The sequence below is a fragment of the Alligator mississippiensis genome, chromosome 1, assembly GCF_030867095.1.
Source record: "Alligator mississippiensis isolate rAllMis1 chromosome 1, rAllMis1, whole genome shotgun sequence".
In the NCBI taxonomy this organism is placed as follows: Eukaryota; Metazoa; Chordata; order Crocodylia; family Alligatoridae; genus Alligator; species Alligator mississippiensis.
In genome coordinates, this window is record NC_081824.1 from 364,639,920 (window position 1) to 364,655,547 (window position 15,628).

The following is a 15,628-nucleotide window of genomic DNA, read 5'->3' on the forward strand; positions in this document are numbered from 1 at the left end:
TAAATCCGTACCACAAGCCAGCATTTCTGATGTGCTAACTGCAATCACACAAGTTAGAAAATGGAGTTGCATCCTCTGGTAACAGGTCTGAATTTTACCGTTTTTGAATATGTCAAATATAATTGGTGGTGGGAAAGGCTCCTTGCTCTCTGAATTCTGGCTGGGCTGAAGCAAATAGGTGGAGCTTGCTTTCGCTATTATTACATAGCACCTGTTGATTAGCACGCAGGGCCATGTTTTGCACAAAAGAAGAACCCACTTCCTTTGACTTGTATTGAAAAAATAAGGTAGAGAAGGCATATTGTCTTAATCCTCTTTAATCCCAGTGACTGGCGGCATGGTTTTTAATAGCTTATCTTTTTGTTTTTAATTCTACTTTTTAGGCAGCTTGACTCCAAATACTGAAGCCCAGAAACCTTAGTTGCCTACCCTACACCTTGACAAAGGGCCCCTCTTATGCGACTGATGAATAACTAGCTTTGCTCCTGCACCTGCTGAAAGGAAGGTACTTTGCAAATGCAGGCTAAAACCACAATTCCAGCTCTGCTACCTTATTTTTATCTGATATTTGATTGAGGCACACCCATCCATAGTAGAAGTGCTCCAGGCCATAGCATGTTCACTAATTTGCAGCAAGTGCCAAGGTCATTGTCTGTGGGATTCAACTATACTCTTAGCAGCATAGACAATTAGGTTTAAGTGAATAGGATTCCTATTCATAGGTTTGCAATACTTTAAAAAATACATATTTAATGTCATTACTTGTATACAGAATTATAATAGGAAGATTTAATCCATCAAGAAAGTTCCTATCATGAATTACCACTACACTGTATCACACAATGGATGTTATGTTATGTACACCCAGCTGTCATACATTATTCAAGGTTTAATCCTGCAAAGTACTTAACAATTTAAGGTATCCTCCATTGACCTATAGAACCAAACCTTCTGGGCAAAACTTCTATCACAGTTAGTTAACAATTTTACTAAGGTTTGTGTGGTGTGGGTTAAATCTTGATTCTGTTGAAGCCAGTGGCAAAACTAACACTGACTAAAATGTAGCCAGAATTGCACCATGTGTGTGTTTCATACAACACTCTAGGCAGAGAGAACACTAGAGATGCTCACGTAAGCACATGATAATCAGTAGGTGCCACAGGGTTGCATATACAAGCATAGTTCTTCTCTCTTTGCAGAATTTGTGCAGTATAATCCCAAGTATAGCAGTATAGCATCTCAGACTTTTTCTGAAATACAAAATGTTTCTAGGACATGCATGTCATTTGTATGATGGCAGCCTATTTATGGTCACGAGAGGTGCCTCAGACACATAAGAGCACTATATAAAACACAATAAGAGTAAGATAGCTATTGGCAGAATTGTTCAGGGTAAATTCCCTTCTTACTTAGGTATGTGTTTTCATAATTTAGTCAGCAGTTATTCACCCAGCAGCAGACCTTTCCTGAGATGTGATACAGTGATAAGTTATTTGACTGCCATAGTATCTTAATTATAAAGCTGGAGTAAGGGGTTGCAGTGAATTTTCATTATTACTCTGAGCAGTTATACCGAACTCATTGTATTAATTTGTGTCAAGTATCGTTTGCTGTGTAGCATTTATAAAAATGACTCACAGAGTTGGCATACATGGAGTCATGTCTGTGTGTGTTGAAGTGTGTAGATAAAACTGTATTTTTGCATTTTGGGAATAGTATGTAAAATACTGCATAATCAAAAACAATCAGAGGGGCAGAGTTACCTTTGCCTTTGCTGTTTTCCCAGTTTCAGACTTTACCATGCAATATTATCAGTCTTTCCTGTGAGTTTTTGCCTAGAATGTCCTAATTTACTGGGAGGTCTTAAAGAAAAAAAGGGGTAGAATGAATAAAACTATAAAAAGAAGAAGCTTCGCTCTTCAGGATTTCTAAGTTTTGCTGGCCTGTGAGAGAGTCTAGAACGGTGATTTTTTTCAATCAGGGTGCCAACATGCCCTGGGGTGCCTTAGGATCCTTTCAAGGGTGTTGCAGGGTGCTATGCAATGTTAGCACTGTTAGGGGTACAAATATGATTGATAAAATGTGCCCAAAGATCTCAAATAGGAAGCCACAGGGTTAAAAACATTCTGACCTGTTACGATCTTTCTAAGTTCTTCGCATCAGAACATTTGCTCTCTTCTTTTTCTGTAGTCAAAAGATGAGTGCAAATTAAGAATTGGCTTTTTCTGTGAGATGTCTTGAGTCTAATGAAGGGTTTCTTGAGTCTGTCAAGGAGGGCCTTGAGTCTAAAAAGGTTGAGAACCACTGTTCTAGAAGCACCACGTTTTGCCAGGCATTTCACTAACACCCTGCTAAAAGCACCTGAGTATGGCAAGGATTTCTTCCTCTACAATGAGGTGTGAAAAATGCTCTCCCCAGCAGAAGAGCTCCCCAGGTGCTTCCAGGGCACATCTTCCTTCAGCTCACCTTCTAGACTGTATACCCCTTTGCTCCTTAAAAGATATGCAACTTCTCAAGGCAACACCCTTAGATTCTGCAATTCTGCAACACCCTTAGAGCTCAATTCTGCAACACCCTTAGAGCTCATACCTGCACTTCTTCACACTTTAAAAATGGTCCAGGAGCCCCTCCCTCTTATGCTTCTTAGAATGCAGATAAGCTGGGACCAACCTGGGTGTAAGAGACAATTGAGCAAAACACTATTCCCAGGTTTTTGTATTACTTGCATCACGGTTGCACCTAAAGATCAGAGCCCCTGGGAAATGTAGGAAGTACTGTAGGAACATAAAGATCAGTCCAGCTCTCCAAAGGAGCAAAAAGATCCTTTTTATTGTCCAGGGTCATACTACGCAGCCTTAAAAGTATCTTTACAGAGTGGAGGGAGGTAGTTAGTGTGTTATTCTGAAATCAGGCAGAAGGCAGGGCAGGGTAGTACCTTATACACCTGCCGGACTTCTGCTCCTACTGCAGACTTGATGCATCACATGTATCAGCGTCCCCACGCTTCAAAATGGCAGTGGGAGTGCTTTAACTAAAGCTCATCCAACAAGCTTAAGTTAAAGCTCCCCTGCTGGTATTTTGAAGCACGGGACAATGAATACATGTAACTCTGCCAGCACTTTAATGAACAGTAAAGCAGCCCTCCACCCTGGACATGTATAAAGATGCCCTTAGAGACTAACTGGTTCAGAGATGCACAAACTTTTCTAGATCACAGCTTGCTTTGTCAGATGCTCTGAATGGACTTGCAGAAAGTCTTCTGCCTGATTTTCTTTCTATGCAGGCTGCTGTCAGATACCAGTAAGGATGTGACTTAAAAAAAAGCGATAGAATCCCAGTTATTTGGGAGATGGAAGCTTTCTGCAAATTTTAGAGCAACTGACAAAGCAAGCTGTTGCCTACAGAAGCTTATGCCTCTCTGACTCAGTCTCTATGGCAGTGAGTTTTAACCTCCTTAGATTCAGCGTACCCCCATTTAAATTCAGCGTACTGCTCACAGAATATCAGCTCTTAGTTTTCACTTATATTTGGACTGAGAAAAAAATTATAATAGAGTAATTTTTCTGTTCCAAAGAACTCAGAAAGAACACAATAGACCAGAATGTTTATGACACTGGATTTCTATTTTAAATTTCTTATCTTGTGAATCATGTGTAGGTGTTTGCAAAGCTAACATTGCATGGGACTCTGCAGCACCTTTATAGGGTCTTGTGGTTTAGTTTATGGTTTGGCAGCTGTTGAGCCTTCCAGATCACAGTATATGCATGTGAGGTCACCCAGACCCTTGATGCATATACCTAGGCAGGAGTTTTGGAGCAGCGGAGGCTGCCCAGACCTTCCATCCCTCCTTTAGGTCACTAAGACAGAGTCCAAAGGCCAGAATGAGACCAGACATTTGGTGCTTCCCTGGCTGTATTTGTATAAGCATCCACAAATTGACCCCAGGTCTCCCATGTGGCCGACAAGGAGTCTACCACTGAACCACAGGGGACTCCAGTCTTGTGGTACCCTGGTATGAATATACAAAGAATGAAATCTAGGCTCCATCCCTGTCCAGGGTACTTTTGCCAGGGACTTAAAAAACCCAGGATTTCACCTATAAATATACTACCCTGAGGTAGTACATTGCCACCTATGGCAGCATTCTTGTTTCAAATTTGTTTTAATGATGAAATGATGAAGGATTATATTAATGAGTAGTGGTTTCAACACATTCATATTGTTCAGTACCCATTCCTGGATGTAAGGAGCAGGTCTACATGGAGCCTGGCCAGCTAAGGATGTGCCCCAAGACAATTTTGGTTTTAAAGTGTGTGGCACAGTTGCTGAGGCTGGCATACTTTTGCTGTGTTTCAAATGAAACCCAAAGGTGGCAAAGATATCCAGATTTTAGAAGGGACTCAGGGCAAACACAGTCAAACAAACGTATTTTCCTCTCTGTATTGTATAAAAAAGTTACAAAGATATCCTTTATCCTATAAAAAAATTACTGTCCATAGTAATACCTCCATCACAGCTGTTGTGGGGCAGGGCAGCCCCTGGGGCTCTCACGCTTTGGAGCCAGCTGTAGGTCCCCGTACACCTGGGCAGTGGGTGGGTGTCTGGCAGCACAACACAGGGGAGGGTGCCAAGCACAGCCAGGAGGGGAGGAGGCAAAGCTGTGACGGAGGTATAATTATGAACGACTGTCACAACTGTACGTGAATACACAGTGTGCATGTTGTGTAGTAGTAGGAGGAGGCTGGGACAGCTGGTCTTACCCAGTCTGTGGGCATCCAGGAAAGTAGCTCAAGAATTTCAGTGTCCTTGAAGAAGCCTCCAAGGTGGTCATTTGTGGAGGAGGACGCGTTAACACTTCTTTGGTGGGTTTTATTATTATTATTTTTTCCAAGTTCTGTTCTTGTAGGGGAAGAGAAGGGGGGCATGCACCAGAGCCCCTGGCATAACTCTTCCTCCTCTCCTCTCACAATCTCCATCCTTGGAGGTTTTTAAGACCCAGGCAGATAGTCTTGGCTGGGCACTGGGATGACCTGGTTGGGGTGGTCCTGCTTTGAGCATGGGGGTGGACTAGATGACCTCCTGCAGCCCCTTCCAGCCCTAATTTTCTTTGATTCTGTGATCTTCCCCCTCTCCCCTCCTATTCACTGCTGCCCCTTCATCGCGGCAGAGGCGGGAGGGGCCCCTGGCTGCCAGAACATGGTGGGGCTCTGGACGCCTGAATCACATCCCTCTTGGGGCCTGGGAGCTCCCCGCCTAGACCCCCTTCTAGGGTGGCCATCGTAGAGGACAGTCCGGGTGCCCTCTGTCCTTGACTGATACGAAGCGGGACGTCTTTATGTCCTCTATTTTTCTCTTGAAGACCTAAAGGCGCCGGGTTTCGTACCAACAGAGGAGAGTAGCAGAAACCCGGAATCCCCCCTACGATGGCCACCCTACTCTCCCTCGTCCCCCCAGCCACCGAGCGCAGGGGCCGCAAGGGGGGGGGGGCGAGTGCCTTCCCTGCTCCCCCCCCCAGGGCCGTATTGTCCCGACTATAACTCGCGGGAGCAGTGCGGCAAACTGCCTAAGCGCCGAGCCCCAATCACGTGGCGGCGGTCGGGGCGGTCAGTCCGCGCCCGCAGGCGCTGAGCTGGAACGAAAGGCCGGGGGAGGCTGCCAGCTACTCCGGCCGGGGGATTCGCGGGGCTTTCTCGGCCTGCCCGGGGCCAGGCACGTGGGTGGTGGGCGCTGTGTGCCGGCCCGCCCCAAGCAGGAGGAGCGGCTCCGCACGCTGCCCGCCGCCAGCTCACCCGCACGGCCGAGCCGGTAAGCGCGCTGTGCCCGCACGTGGGCAGGCCGGGCAAGGAGCAGGCTCGGGGCGGGGGAGGCACCTGCGGCTGCCCCAGGGCTGGCGCCGGGCCGCTCGCGGGCGCTTTGCTGAGAGCAGGGGGGGAAGAGCCGGGCTGAGGGGCGCAGTGTCCGGGGCTGGTGCTGGAGCGGCTTCCCCGGATCAAATCAGGTTTGGGAGCAGCGGTGCAGGGACAGCCCGGGAGGCTGCTGGACCCCGCAGGCGGAGGCAGGTGAGAGCCCCCCCCGCCGGATGCGCAGCGCTTTGCCCGCTGCAGCTGCCGCTGCTGCCTCCTGGCCAGGTGGCCCCCACCACCCTGACCTGGTCCCCGGGTTCCCAAACCGGCCGGGCAGAGCTGGAAGCAGCAGATGGAGATCCGGGAGCGCACAAGGGCCAGAGCATCCTCAGTGCCACTCTGCGTACCCCACAGCGCCAGACCTGCCCTGTCCCAGAGGGAGCAGCCCAGGCAGCCCCAGGAAGAGCTCCAGGAGCTGGCCATGGGCAGTGTCTGCAGCCACACCGGTGACATCCTTTAGAGGGGTTATCCTTTTTTCCCCTTTTTATCAGTTGTTTAGGGTTTTTAAACAAGGATAAATAGATGTTGCAAGAGGGTTCATCCTTACCTATCCCAGTAAATATTTGGGAATGGCCATTTTTCTCTTTGTTCTCTTTTTTTTTCTGGTTTTCTTTCAAAACCAGAGAAAAACATAGGCCTGGTGAGTGATGTTGCTCTTGTAAACTCCCCCTCTTTAGCTGCAGGGGTGTAGGCTGGGTAGGTGCTGTAACCCTTGCTGCTTATGGAATTTTCAGTTTGAGATCCCACATTCCCCCCAATCAGCAGCCAGTGACATCGTCATGCCTCATCGACTGTCCAAACAGCCTTCAAAGGTGCTCTTTTACAGATTACACCCCCCTTTGGCTTTAGCTGAAAAATAAATGGTTTAAGAGACAGAGAGGGAGTCACAGTCTTATTGAGAATGTGACTGAAATCAGAGTTTTCTAAATGACAGCAGCCTCACCTTCAGCTCATGAGAAGCAAGCCTTCACTAGACTCTCCTAAGCTTGAGAGAGTGCTGTGGTTCACAGCCTGGTTGGTTTGCTTGTGGGTCTTGCTTGTTGTAAGTCAGCTGTCTCTTCTTCTTCCAAGGAGAAGCACGCACACGGAATGGCTGCTGCTGCCTTGCTGCTTGCCAACCTCACCAACAGCAGTGACAGCGGCTGCAACGTGCATCACCACCGCTACACAGCAAAGGTGATTTTTTCATGCTTTTACATAATCCTGCTGGTCTTTGGCTCCTGTGGGAACATCCTTGCCCTTTGTGTCACCTTTCAGCGAGGGAAGAAGAAAATCAACTCTACTGACCTCTACCTGATCAACCTGGCTCTGTCCGATGCCCTCTTCACACTTGCACTGCCAGGAAGGATTGCCTACTATCTCCTGGAATTCAATTGGCCCTTTGGGGACTTGTTTTGCCGGGTGACAGCTTTCATCTTCTACATGAACACCTACGTGGGCATCTACTTCATGACCTGCGTGAGTGTGGACCGCTACATTGCAGTGGTCCGTAGCCGGTGCCTGGGCAAGTTCAGAAGGGTCAGCCGTGTAAAATATATCTGTGGGGTGGTTTGGTTGCTAGTATTCCTCCAGACAATGCCACTGCTCATGCGGCCCATGACAAAGGTGATGGGAGACAAGCTGACCTGCATGGAGTACTTCAACTTTGAAGAGATTCCCAAACTCCCCATCATCCTCCTGGGAGCTTGCATGGTGGGGTTCCTCTTACCTGTCGGAATTATATTGGTTTGCTACGTGCGGATCAACCTCAAATTGTGCAGAGCAGCCAAAGAAAACCCTCTGACTGACAAGAATGGGCACCACCGAAAGGCTGTCACAGTTATCGTGGTGGTGCTCCTCGCTGTAGTGATGTGTTTTAGCCCTTATCATGTAAATATCATTCAGTTCATGATCAGGAAGATCTTGTACCAGCCATCCTGCTTGGAGCAGAAAGCTTTCAAGATGTCTTTACAAGTCACAGTGGCTATGATGAACATGAACTGTTGCATTGATCCGATCATTTATTTCTTTGCATTTAGAGGCTATAAGAGGAGGCTCCTCAGGATCTTTAAAAACAGTGGCTCCACTCTCTCCTCTTCCACTGCCAAGACACCTTCAGAAAGCAACAGCAACAGCCACAACCAAGGAGCTTGCTCTTTGTCAGTTTAGCTAGCTCTTTGTCAGTTTGCCTTCATCTGCTTAGAGCTTTAACTTAAAATTACCCCTAACTGCACTGGTGTGACTCCATGCATAGTAGCAGAAGTTGGAACGCAAGTGCAGGCAAGAAGTTTGCATTTTTACCATTCTTCCTGTGCAGCGCAGCATGACCCTGGAGTAATATCACTAGCAGCTTTTCTATTCTTTTACTGGCTGCAGTGGTGGTGACCCAGGGGCAGTGCCATGGTGGGAAGTTTTAAGAAAAAACAGGGAATAGATACAGCTTTAGGCCAAGATATATATTTCACTTATTACATATTGTGGCTGTGTATAACTAACTATATATAGTCACAAGGTTTAATGATTCCTGAAACCAGTTCTAACACACTGACAGATGTGTGTTGTATGCTGAAGATGCAGTGCTTCTGCTAGATACAGGGCATCACACAAAATTCAGCAAAAAACAAAGGCACAGGAGGTACTCAAAACCCCTTGGAAATGTCCTGTGCTTTGCATATAATGCAGCTTTATCTTCTGGACATACTCAATATTTTGTTTGCTTCCTAAATAAAGGGAGTTGCCATGAGCTTTTAACCATTCAGGATTTAATTTGGTGTACTTGAACCTAGCAAAGAGTTGGAAACTGTTTTTGACCACCTTAAACTCTCCATTGGTATTTGACATGAAGCCAGCTTTCTCTGTTTCTTTCCTGTGACTGGAATTATACCAACATATACCGAGTGTCCACTGGTGACTAGGACTGGGTTAAAAGAGCAGCAGGAACAAAAGTCGGACCTCAGCTACCTAAGCTCAGCTTATCTACAGTAAATTTAAAAAATGAAAGTGACTCAAAGTTTCTGAAATTCTCCAGCAACCTGACATTGTGTTGTGGGAAAAGTACAAAAGAGAACTGTGAAGTCCGTCACAACAGTTCCTGTAATTAGTGATTGTAGTCTAATAACTGGCAAAGGTCTGAGACAGTAAAGAAGTTGGGGTATGAGGAGAACTACATGTTTTCATTTTGCTAGTAAGCTTAAGAGTTTGCCCTTTATTTTAGGGGAAAGTGCACAGTAGATTTTCAAATTATGACTATTTTAACTAAATGTAAAGGCTTTTAGAAAGCAATCTCTGCCCTTCTTCAAATGGGTCAGGAGCAGTTGCATTGCCTTAACTATACCGGGTAGGACCATATGTAAGACTGAAAAACCTAGGTTTTATAAACTATTTAAGATTACTCATTTATTAGAAATAGGAGATTTACCTACTAATAGCTAACTTTCTGGAAAGCTATTGTAAGCTCTGAATGTTTTTGTAAGTCAATGTCATGACAGTTGTACAAACTACACAAAGTTTGAGATGTTTATAGGTCACATGTGATGGCACTAGTCAGGCATAATAATTAGAAGTACAATATTAATACACATAATGAAGAGAGAGAGAGAGTCCTTGCCCTGGACAGAGGTTGGGACTCTCTCAGCTTCTGAAGACTAGATACTACTGTATGTTGTTTGCATTGCCCGTTTCTAACCTAACTTTGGATGACTGAGGTCTGTGAAGCTTGTTGGTAGACTTTATGACCAGTCTATCAAGAAACTGGAAGGAGAACATTACAATCTTTACTAAACTTCAGTAATTAAAAGAATGCACAGAACCAGCTGCTTTTCCAGGCTGTACATTAGAAGTAACACATTCTGTAGAGGAAATAAGTGAAATAGCCAAGTGGTCTAAGGTGCCAGACTCAAGAGCATGTTTTTCAAAGACAGACAAGGTTCTTTGGGTAAATCCAATATCTTTTATTAGACAAATTCAGATAGTTAGAAATGTTTTTCAAAGGTGGTGAATGGCCACTCTAGATATACCTTGTTCGTATGCTCTTCCTCTAAAGCATCCACTCCTGCCATTGCTGGAGACAGGATACTAGTCAAAATGGACCATTGGTCTGACCCAGAATGGAATTGCATATGTTCTTAAATTAGTTTGGAAATCCACTCATGAATTTGGACAGAGGAAAGAATATAAAAACAATGTAGGCATATTTTTTCCTCACACTGGTAGGAGCTTGAGATGAATAAATGTACTTTTAAAAAGTCTGTGAAACCTTTTCCATGCTTTTCTTTGTGGACAAAAACATGTTTTCCTAACAGAAACCTTACTAGGCTTTATTCTGTATTAATTTTTTTTCTTCAAATAATAAAACATGTCTTGTGAATTGCAAATTTTTTTTGTACATAACAAAGCTTCCACTTGTTCCTAAACTGACTACGGATGTCACAAAAGCTCCATTTTCCCTGTACTGCTTGTGTTCCATGCCCTCCTTCAAATGCACTTCTTTCACCAAACTTACTTAAGTGTCTAAGGGTGAGTAACTTATTTAAAAAAATTGTAATCTGCACATGATAGGATCAGGATCTAAGTGACCAACTGAACTGGCAGAGGCGATGACTACTCTTTGAGGGGCAGAACGCACTCAGTTCTCACTGAAGTCAAAGGTAGGCAACGGTCACAGCACCCTGCAGGATTGGACCCTCAGCTTGTAAGATCACTGAAGTAAGGACATAATTTTCTTTGCCTTTCGTGCCCTTCTGACTGAGCCAGATAGAGCCCTGGTTTGCAGCAAACACTTCTGAGTTTACAACGCACCTTCTTTCTTATATTAAAGCACAACGATCTAAGAATTTTCCAAACAGAAAAGCAGCTCACCCACAGTAGCTCAGATTTTAACAGAAGGAGAAAGTGATACAGCATATGATAGGCCTCTTACCATTACCACAACTAAGATCATAAACAAAGATCATGCAGCCCAACTTTTAACTGTAGACCCTTGACTCTTCCCCCTCCTTCAGGTTTTCCTTTGCCAACCCACCCTTTCCAGCACTTAAATGCTAGATAATTTGTGTCCAGGGAAAGGCAGGCTGGTGAGTAATGAAAGCCTACCATTACAAAAGGCACAAAAGTAAGGTTCTGAATTCCTTCTCCAGGGCTTCTTAATACTGGGGAGGAGTACATAAAAGGAAACGCTTGGCTCCTGGAGAAAGTGTAGATATTCTATTATATTCTATTCTGGTTCCTTTATCATCAAAAGGGCGTGTGAGAGTGCCTTCAAGAAGTAGATTAATATGGCTATCTGTTACTTGTGGTTTTTTTCTCTCTTTCTCATATCTTCCCCAAGGGTAAAAATGTATGTGAGCTGGCAACAAAAAAAAAAACAAACACACACAAAAAAAAGATTTTATCCATCAGCAGTTGCATGTCTCTGACCACCAACACTTTCTCTGCCAATAGCTGCACATAAAACTATCCCTGGGGTAGAATAAGTTTTGACAGAGGAATACAGCTTTTTTGATTTTCTTCACCACAGGAAGTTTTATCCTCTGGTGACCTGTAGCACATAAGTTTTTAGTTGTCTAATAACAGGGGGAAAGGACTTACTAGTAGCAATTTATATTCAAAGACCACTCAGTACATAAGATTTATTCAAAGTCCTTTTGTAGGCAACTTACTGGGTATATAGGCTATATTTTTCAAAGGCAATCAGCCAACTCTCTCTTCAAAAGCCTACCTCATAATTTCTAGTTGAAGTATATCAAAAACAATCAAATAAATTATAGCTCAAAAGTGCAAAATGCATACCACATTTTCCCATACAACATGGCTCCCAGTAAAACATTCACTTGGTTTTTGGAAAGCAAAATGTAGTCATGGTCAACTGTATGGCATAGAGTAAGTCCTGGGAACACAGCATGTCCAGAATGTGTGGAACCAAGATGTTCCTGGTGCAAGTTGCCTTATCCACGTTGATCCTGGAATGCCATATTCTTCCTGGGTATTCTGACCATGTCCAGACGAGCATGGCCGTGCAGTATGTGGCACCGCAGACCCACCTGCAGCACCACACACTGCACATTCAGGTGTTCCCCACACTGCAAGGTAGCAGTGCAGGTGGATTTGTTGACCCTGGGAGATCCTGGGGCCAAAAAAACCCATGTGAAACAAAAGTGGGGCAGCTCATGTGGAGGCAGTGCGTGCCACCCAAAACCAGAGCCTGGCTGGCTAGATCCAAACTCTGGCTGACAGCCAGGCTCTGAGCAGCAGGAGCGCTGCAACTGCAGCTCCCCAAGGCCTCCAGAACCCCAGGGGAGGCTGCTGGGGCCAGCACAGTTGCCAGCCCCAGCCTTGCCTATCCCACCTGGGGAAACCAGCTGTGGGCCAGAGAGCACATGGCACAGGTATTCCCCAAGGACAAGTAGCAGCAGCACAAGGTAAAACAAATCCTGTCACAAAAGTTAAGTCCCAAACCCTTGCAAAGACAATAGCGAAACTGTTCATTCTTTACTGTAAGGTTCTTCATAGAAGTTCCTGTAAATAAAGTATTGTTTTCACATTATAAGCCTCATTGAGATACTACCAGCAGCTCACTTGCTGCTTCAGGGACAAGCTACCAGGCTCAACTTGTCTGTTTCAACCCACGTTTTCTGTCACTGGCTTTCAAGTTTTTCTCCCACACACTTCGTCTGGTGCACAGCACCTGAGGACTCAGAAGATTTGTATGATGCTGGGGAAAGGACCGGAGGTGTTTGGGAATGATGAGATAATGGCAATGGCCAGGATGCTGTCAAAACTCATCAGCTCCATAGTCCTTTAGGCCTTTTGGAAGGCTACTGTCTCTGAATATACTTTGGAATTTAATACGAATCTATGAATCTTTGGAATTGAGCCACAACTGCACGGTTTTTACATATCCTTCATGTCAGGAGAATCCTGCCCATTGCTTGAATGACAAAGGCTGAAATGGTGAAAACTAGTTCATACACCTAAAACATTGCTATAGAACCTCGTGATAACAAACCTCCATGAGACTAGGAGAAAAGCTCATTGAAAGAGAGTATACTACAGTTAGTCAATGTGCTGTATCATAATAGTGAAAATAAGCTTGCTGTTGGGATTGCTAAAAGCAGGTATTTGTTATAAACAGGGCTTGCTAGAATGAGGTTGTACAGCATATAAATTGGATATGTAAGTTAAATCAGTTATTTTAAATGACACCTAAAAAGAGGTTTAAGGAGAGAAAGGTCATGTATTTTGGGGAATCTTGTTTACATGGATGTTGAATCTTCCAAGGGAACTTCAGAGGAAAGTCTTAGTTTCAGAGTCAAGTGCAGGAATTCTAATAATTTTTGCATTTTCTGGCAAGTCTTTTTTACAGTTGGAATGGGATAAGCTAGAAAGGAAGCACATGCATAGAATTTAGGAGAAATTATAGCTTTAATTTGCATTATAATTTATTTTAAGGCAACTTCATTAAGCTACTTTTTGTTTCAATGATCAATCTAAAAGGCCACAGACAACTATTTTATTAAACTTCTGTTAAGTAGGTTTATTTTCTTATTGTTTAACTGCCTCAGTCAATAGCTTTTGAACCATCATTTTTGTAACTGTAGTAGATGTAATTTGGGTAACAACAAAACCTAGAGGACCAACTGAATTTGGAAATCCATTTCCTGAACGCTTTGCAAACATTTAGTGCAAGATAGCTGGTGACCTAAAGAGCATACTGTAATGGATGAAGAGCTGCTATACATTTCAATAATACTACAAGTGACCTGGTCAGTGAGTAAAAGTTACTGTAGAGGTATGGCAGAAGGCAGCGCAGGGTGGCACCTTAAAGATTAACTCATTCAGAAAGGCATAAGCTTTCACAGGTAACAGCCTACTTCATCAAATGCTATGCATGGACTAAGTATGTTGGCTTATTAGTTTCTGAAATGAATATATTACCTAATTTAATAATGGGCTGTTGAAAGAACAAGAAGAAAAACAAACTTCCTAATAAACAGTGAGATGCACTGAAGGGGTAGTTACAAGATGATGACTAACTTCCAGGATCCGTCCAAAGCGACACAGCTACATGGCAAACAGGGAAATGGATCAAAGGACTATGAGAAATTAAAGAGCACTTCTCAGATGAAGAAGAGGAATACAGATCTAGAAGGGATCTCATAAGCCCCCTCAAGTCCAGTCTCTTGTATTATCAGGCAAGATGATGTCAATAGTCAGATCACCTATAACCCACCTGACCCAGAAGATGATTTTGTGGAGTGTCAGCAGCAGTTGTGTCCTTCCAGACCTGGAGATGGGTAAGCCTTAAGGGAAGGCATGCATGTAGACTGATTTATTATTTTTAGACTTGTCTTTTACATGCTTTGGTTCTAAATAAATAATATTTGGCTTTAAGAAGGCTGCTTGCTCACAACGTTACTCACTTTTCATAGACTTTTCACTAAGGAGACTGCAGAGTGAATCCTGGTTAGCACATGAGGACTGTAGCCTAAGATACAGTGGCCTGATTGAGGCATGGGAGAACAGGTGGGGTTGGAGATGCAGTTTAGATGGGTTGTGGCACAACCCATACGGAGGATGGGAAGGAAAAAAGAGAGGTGAAATGAGTTGCTGATGGCCAGTGGAAGAACCAGAAGGAGAAGTTTCTGGAGTCCCAGCCCAGTATCATGGCTACTAGACCAGTGGTTTTCAACTGTTGGACTACAGGAGTAGCACCAAGGGGGGCTGGCCAAAACCCCATGCAAAAGATTCTGTTTGTGCTCACTACTGGCACAGGGAACAACAGGGTACTTAACTCTGCTAAGAGCTGCACAAATGACTCTGCTGCTTCTTGTGCTGGAATGAGTGTGTGTGGGACAGCCTGGCACTCCGCACTTTTGCAAGGAGGGAACAGATCCCAAGGGACAGTGATGGGGTGGGGAAGGCTGCCAGATCATAAAAGGTTAAGAACCAGTGAGAACCAATACATGCTGCCCATGTATTTGGGCTCTGCTCCCCAGCTTGCTATATTTAGAAGTCTGAAAATATAAAAGTAGAATTTGACTAAAAATTCTCCAGCTGTAATTTTTTTTTTAAATTTAATTTGTATCCACGGCCATATTAGCCAAAACTAACGCCAAATGCAAGTATCCAGAACAATAAGTGGCTCTACTACTGGCAAACATCCTCCACCCGCACCCAGAGCTTCAGATGTTTCCAAAAACTTTGGCGGGCATCCTACTTGCAGGCCCAAGCCTGGAGGCTTGGGGTTCAGACGCCCCTGAGTTTTACCTGCCCTTAGCCATAAGACCCTTGGAACAAGCAAGGGAGGAGACTCCCATTTCCATAAAGTGGGCTTAAAGCTGCTGCACCTCGGCGGGTACTGAACCACACCAGAAGAGCAGTTCTCCCAGGTAGCGCTTCAGGAAAACTGCTTTCTTGGACACAGATACATGATATTTCCCCAGCCAGGTTAAGAAGCCACTACGCTTGTCCTGAGCCTTCAAATTAACTTAAAACACAGTAAAGAGTAGTCGGCAAACAAATTCTGAGACATGGTAAGCTTTTCTATACTTCATTCATGTGTTCCACGTAAGCGACTCATAAAATGCTTGATTTAATCGGTTTACACACTTGCAAAGCAGTTATCCTGTGGAAATCAGCATATTTCCTGCTACTCAGTTTGTCTTCCGAGTGCATTTACTAGAATTTTTTTCATCCCTTTTCTTATCAGTCCTCATCAGTAACTGAATCTCTGTTGCTTTTGTTCCACC

At 44.3% G+C, this 15,628-nt stretch overlaps 1 protein-coding gene across 1 annotated transcript; it reads left to right on the plus strand.

Annotated features, from left to right (window-relative positions):
* The first annotated feature begins 5,594 nt into the window (after positions 1–5,594).
* Positions 5,595–10,248, plus strand: LOC102560072 (G-protein coupled receptor 183). Its single transcript, XM_019486915.2, has 2 exons — positions 5,595–5,805; positions 6,975–10,248. The coding sequence occupies exon 2, from the start codon at positions 6,993–6,995 to the stop codon at positions 8,049–8,051; it is 1,059 nt and encodes a 352-aa protein (XP_019342460.1). The 5' UTR covers positions 5,595–5,805; positions 6,975–6,992; the 3' UTR covers positions 8,052–10,248.
* The last annotated feature ends 5,380 nt before the right edge of the window (positions 10,249–15,628 follow it).

Coding starts and splice junctions, on each gene's coding strand:
- LOC102560072 (XM_019486915.2), top strand. CDS start 6,993: ATGGCTGCTGCTGCCTTGCTGCTTGCCAACCTCACCAACAGCAGTGAC.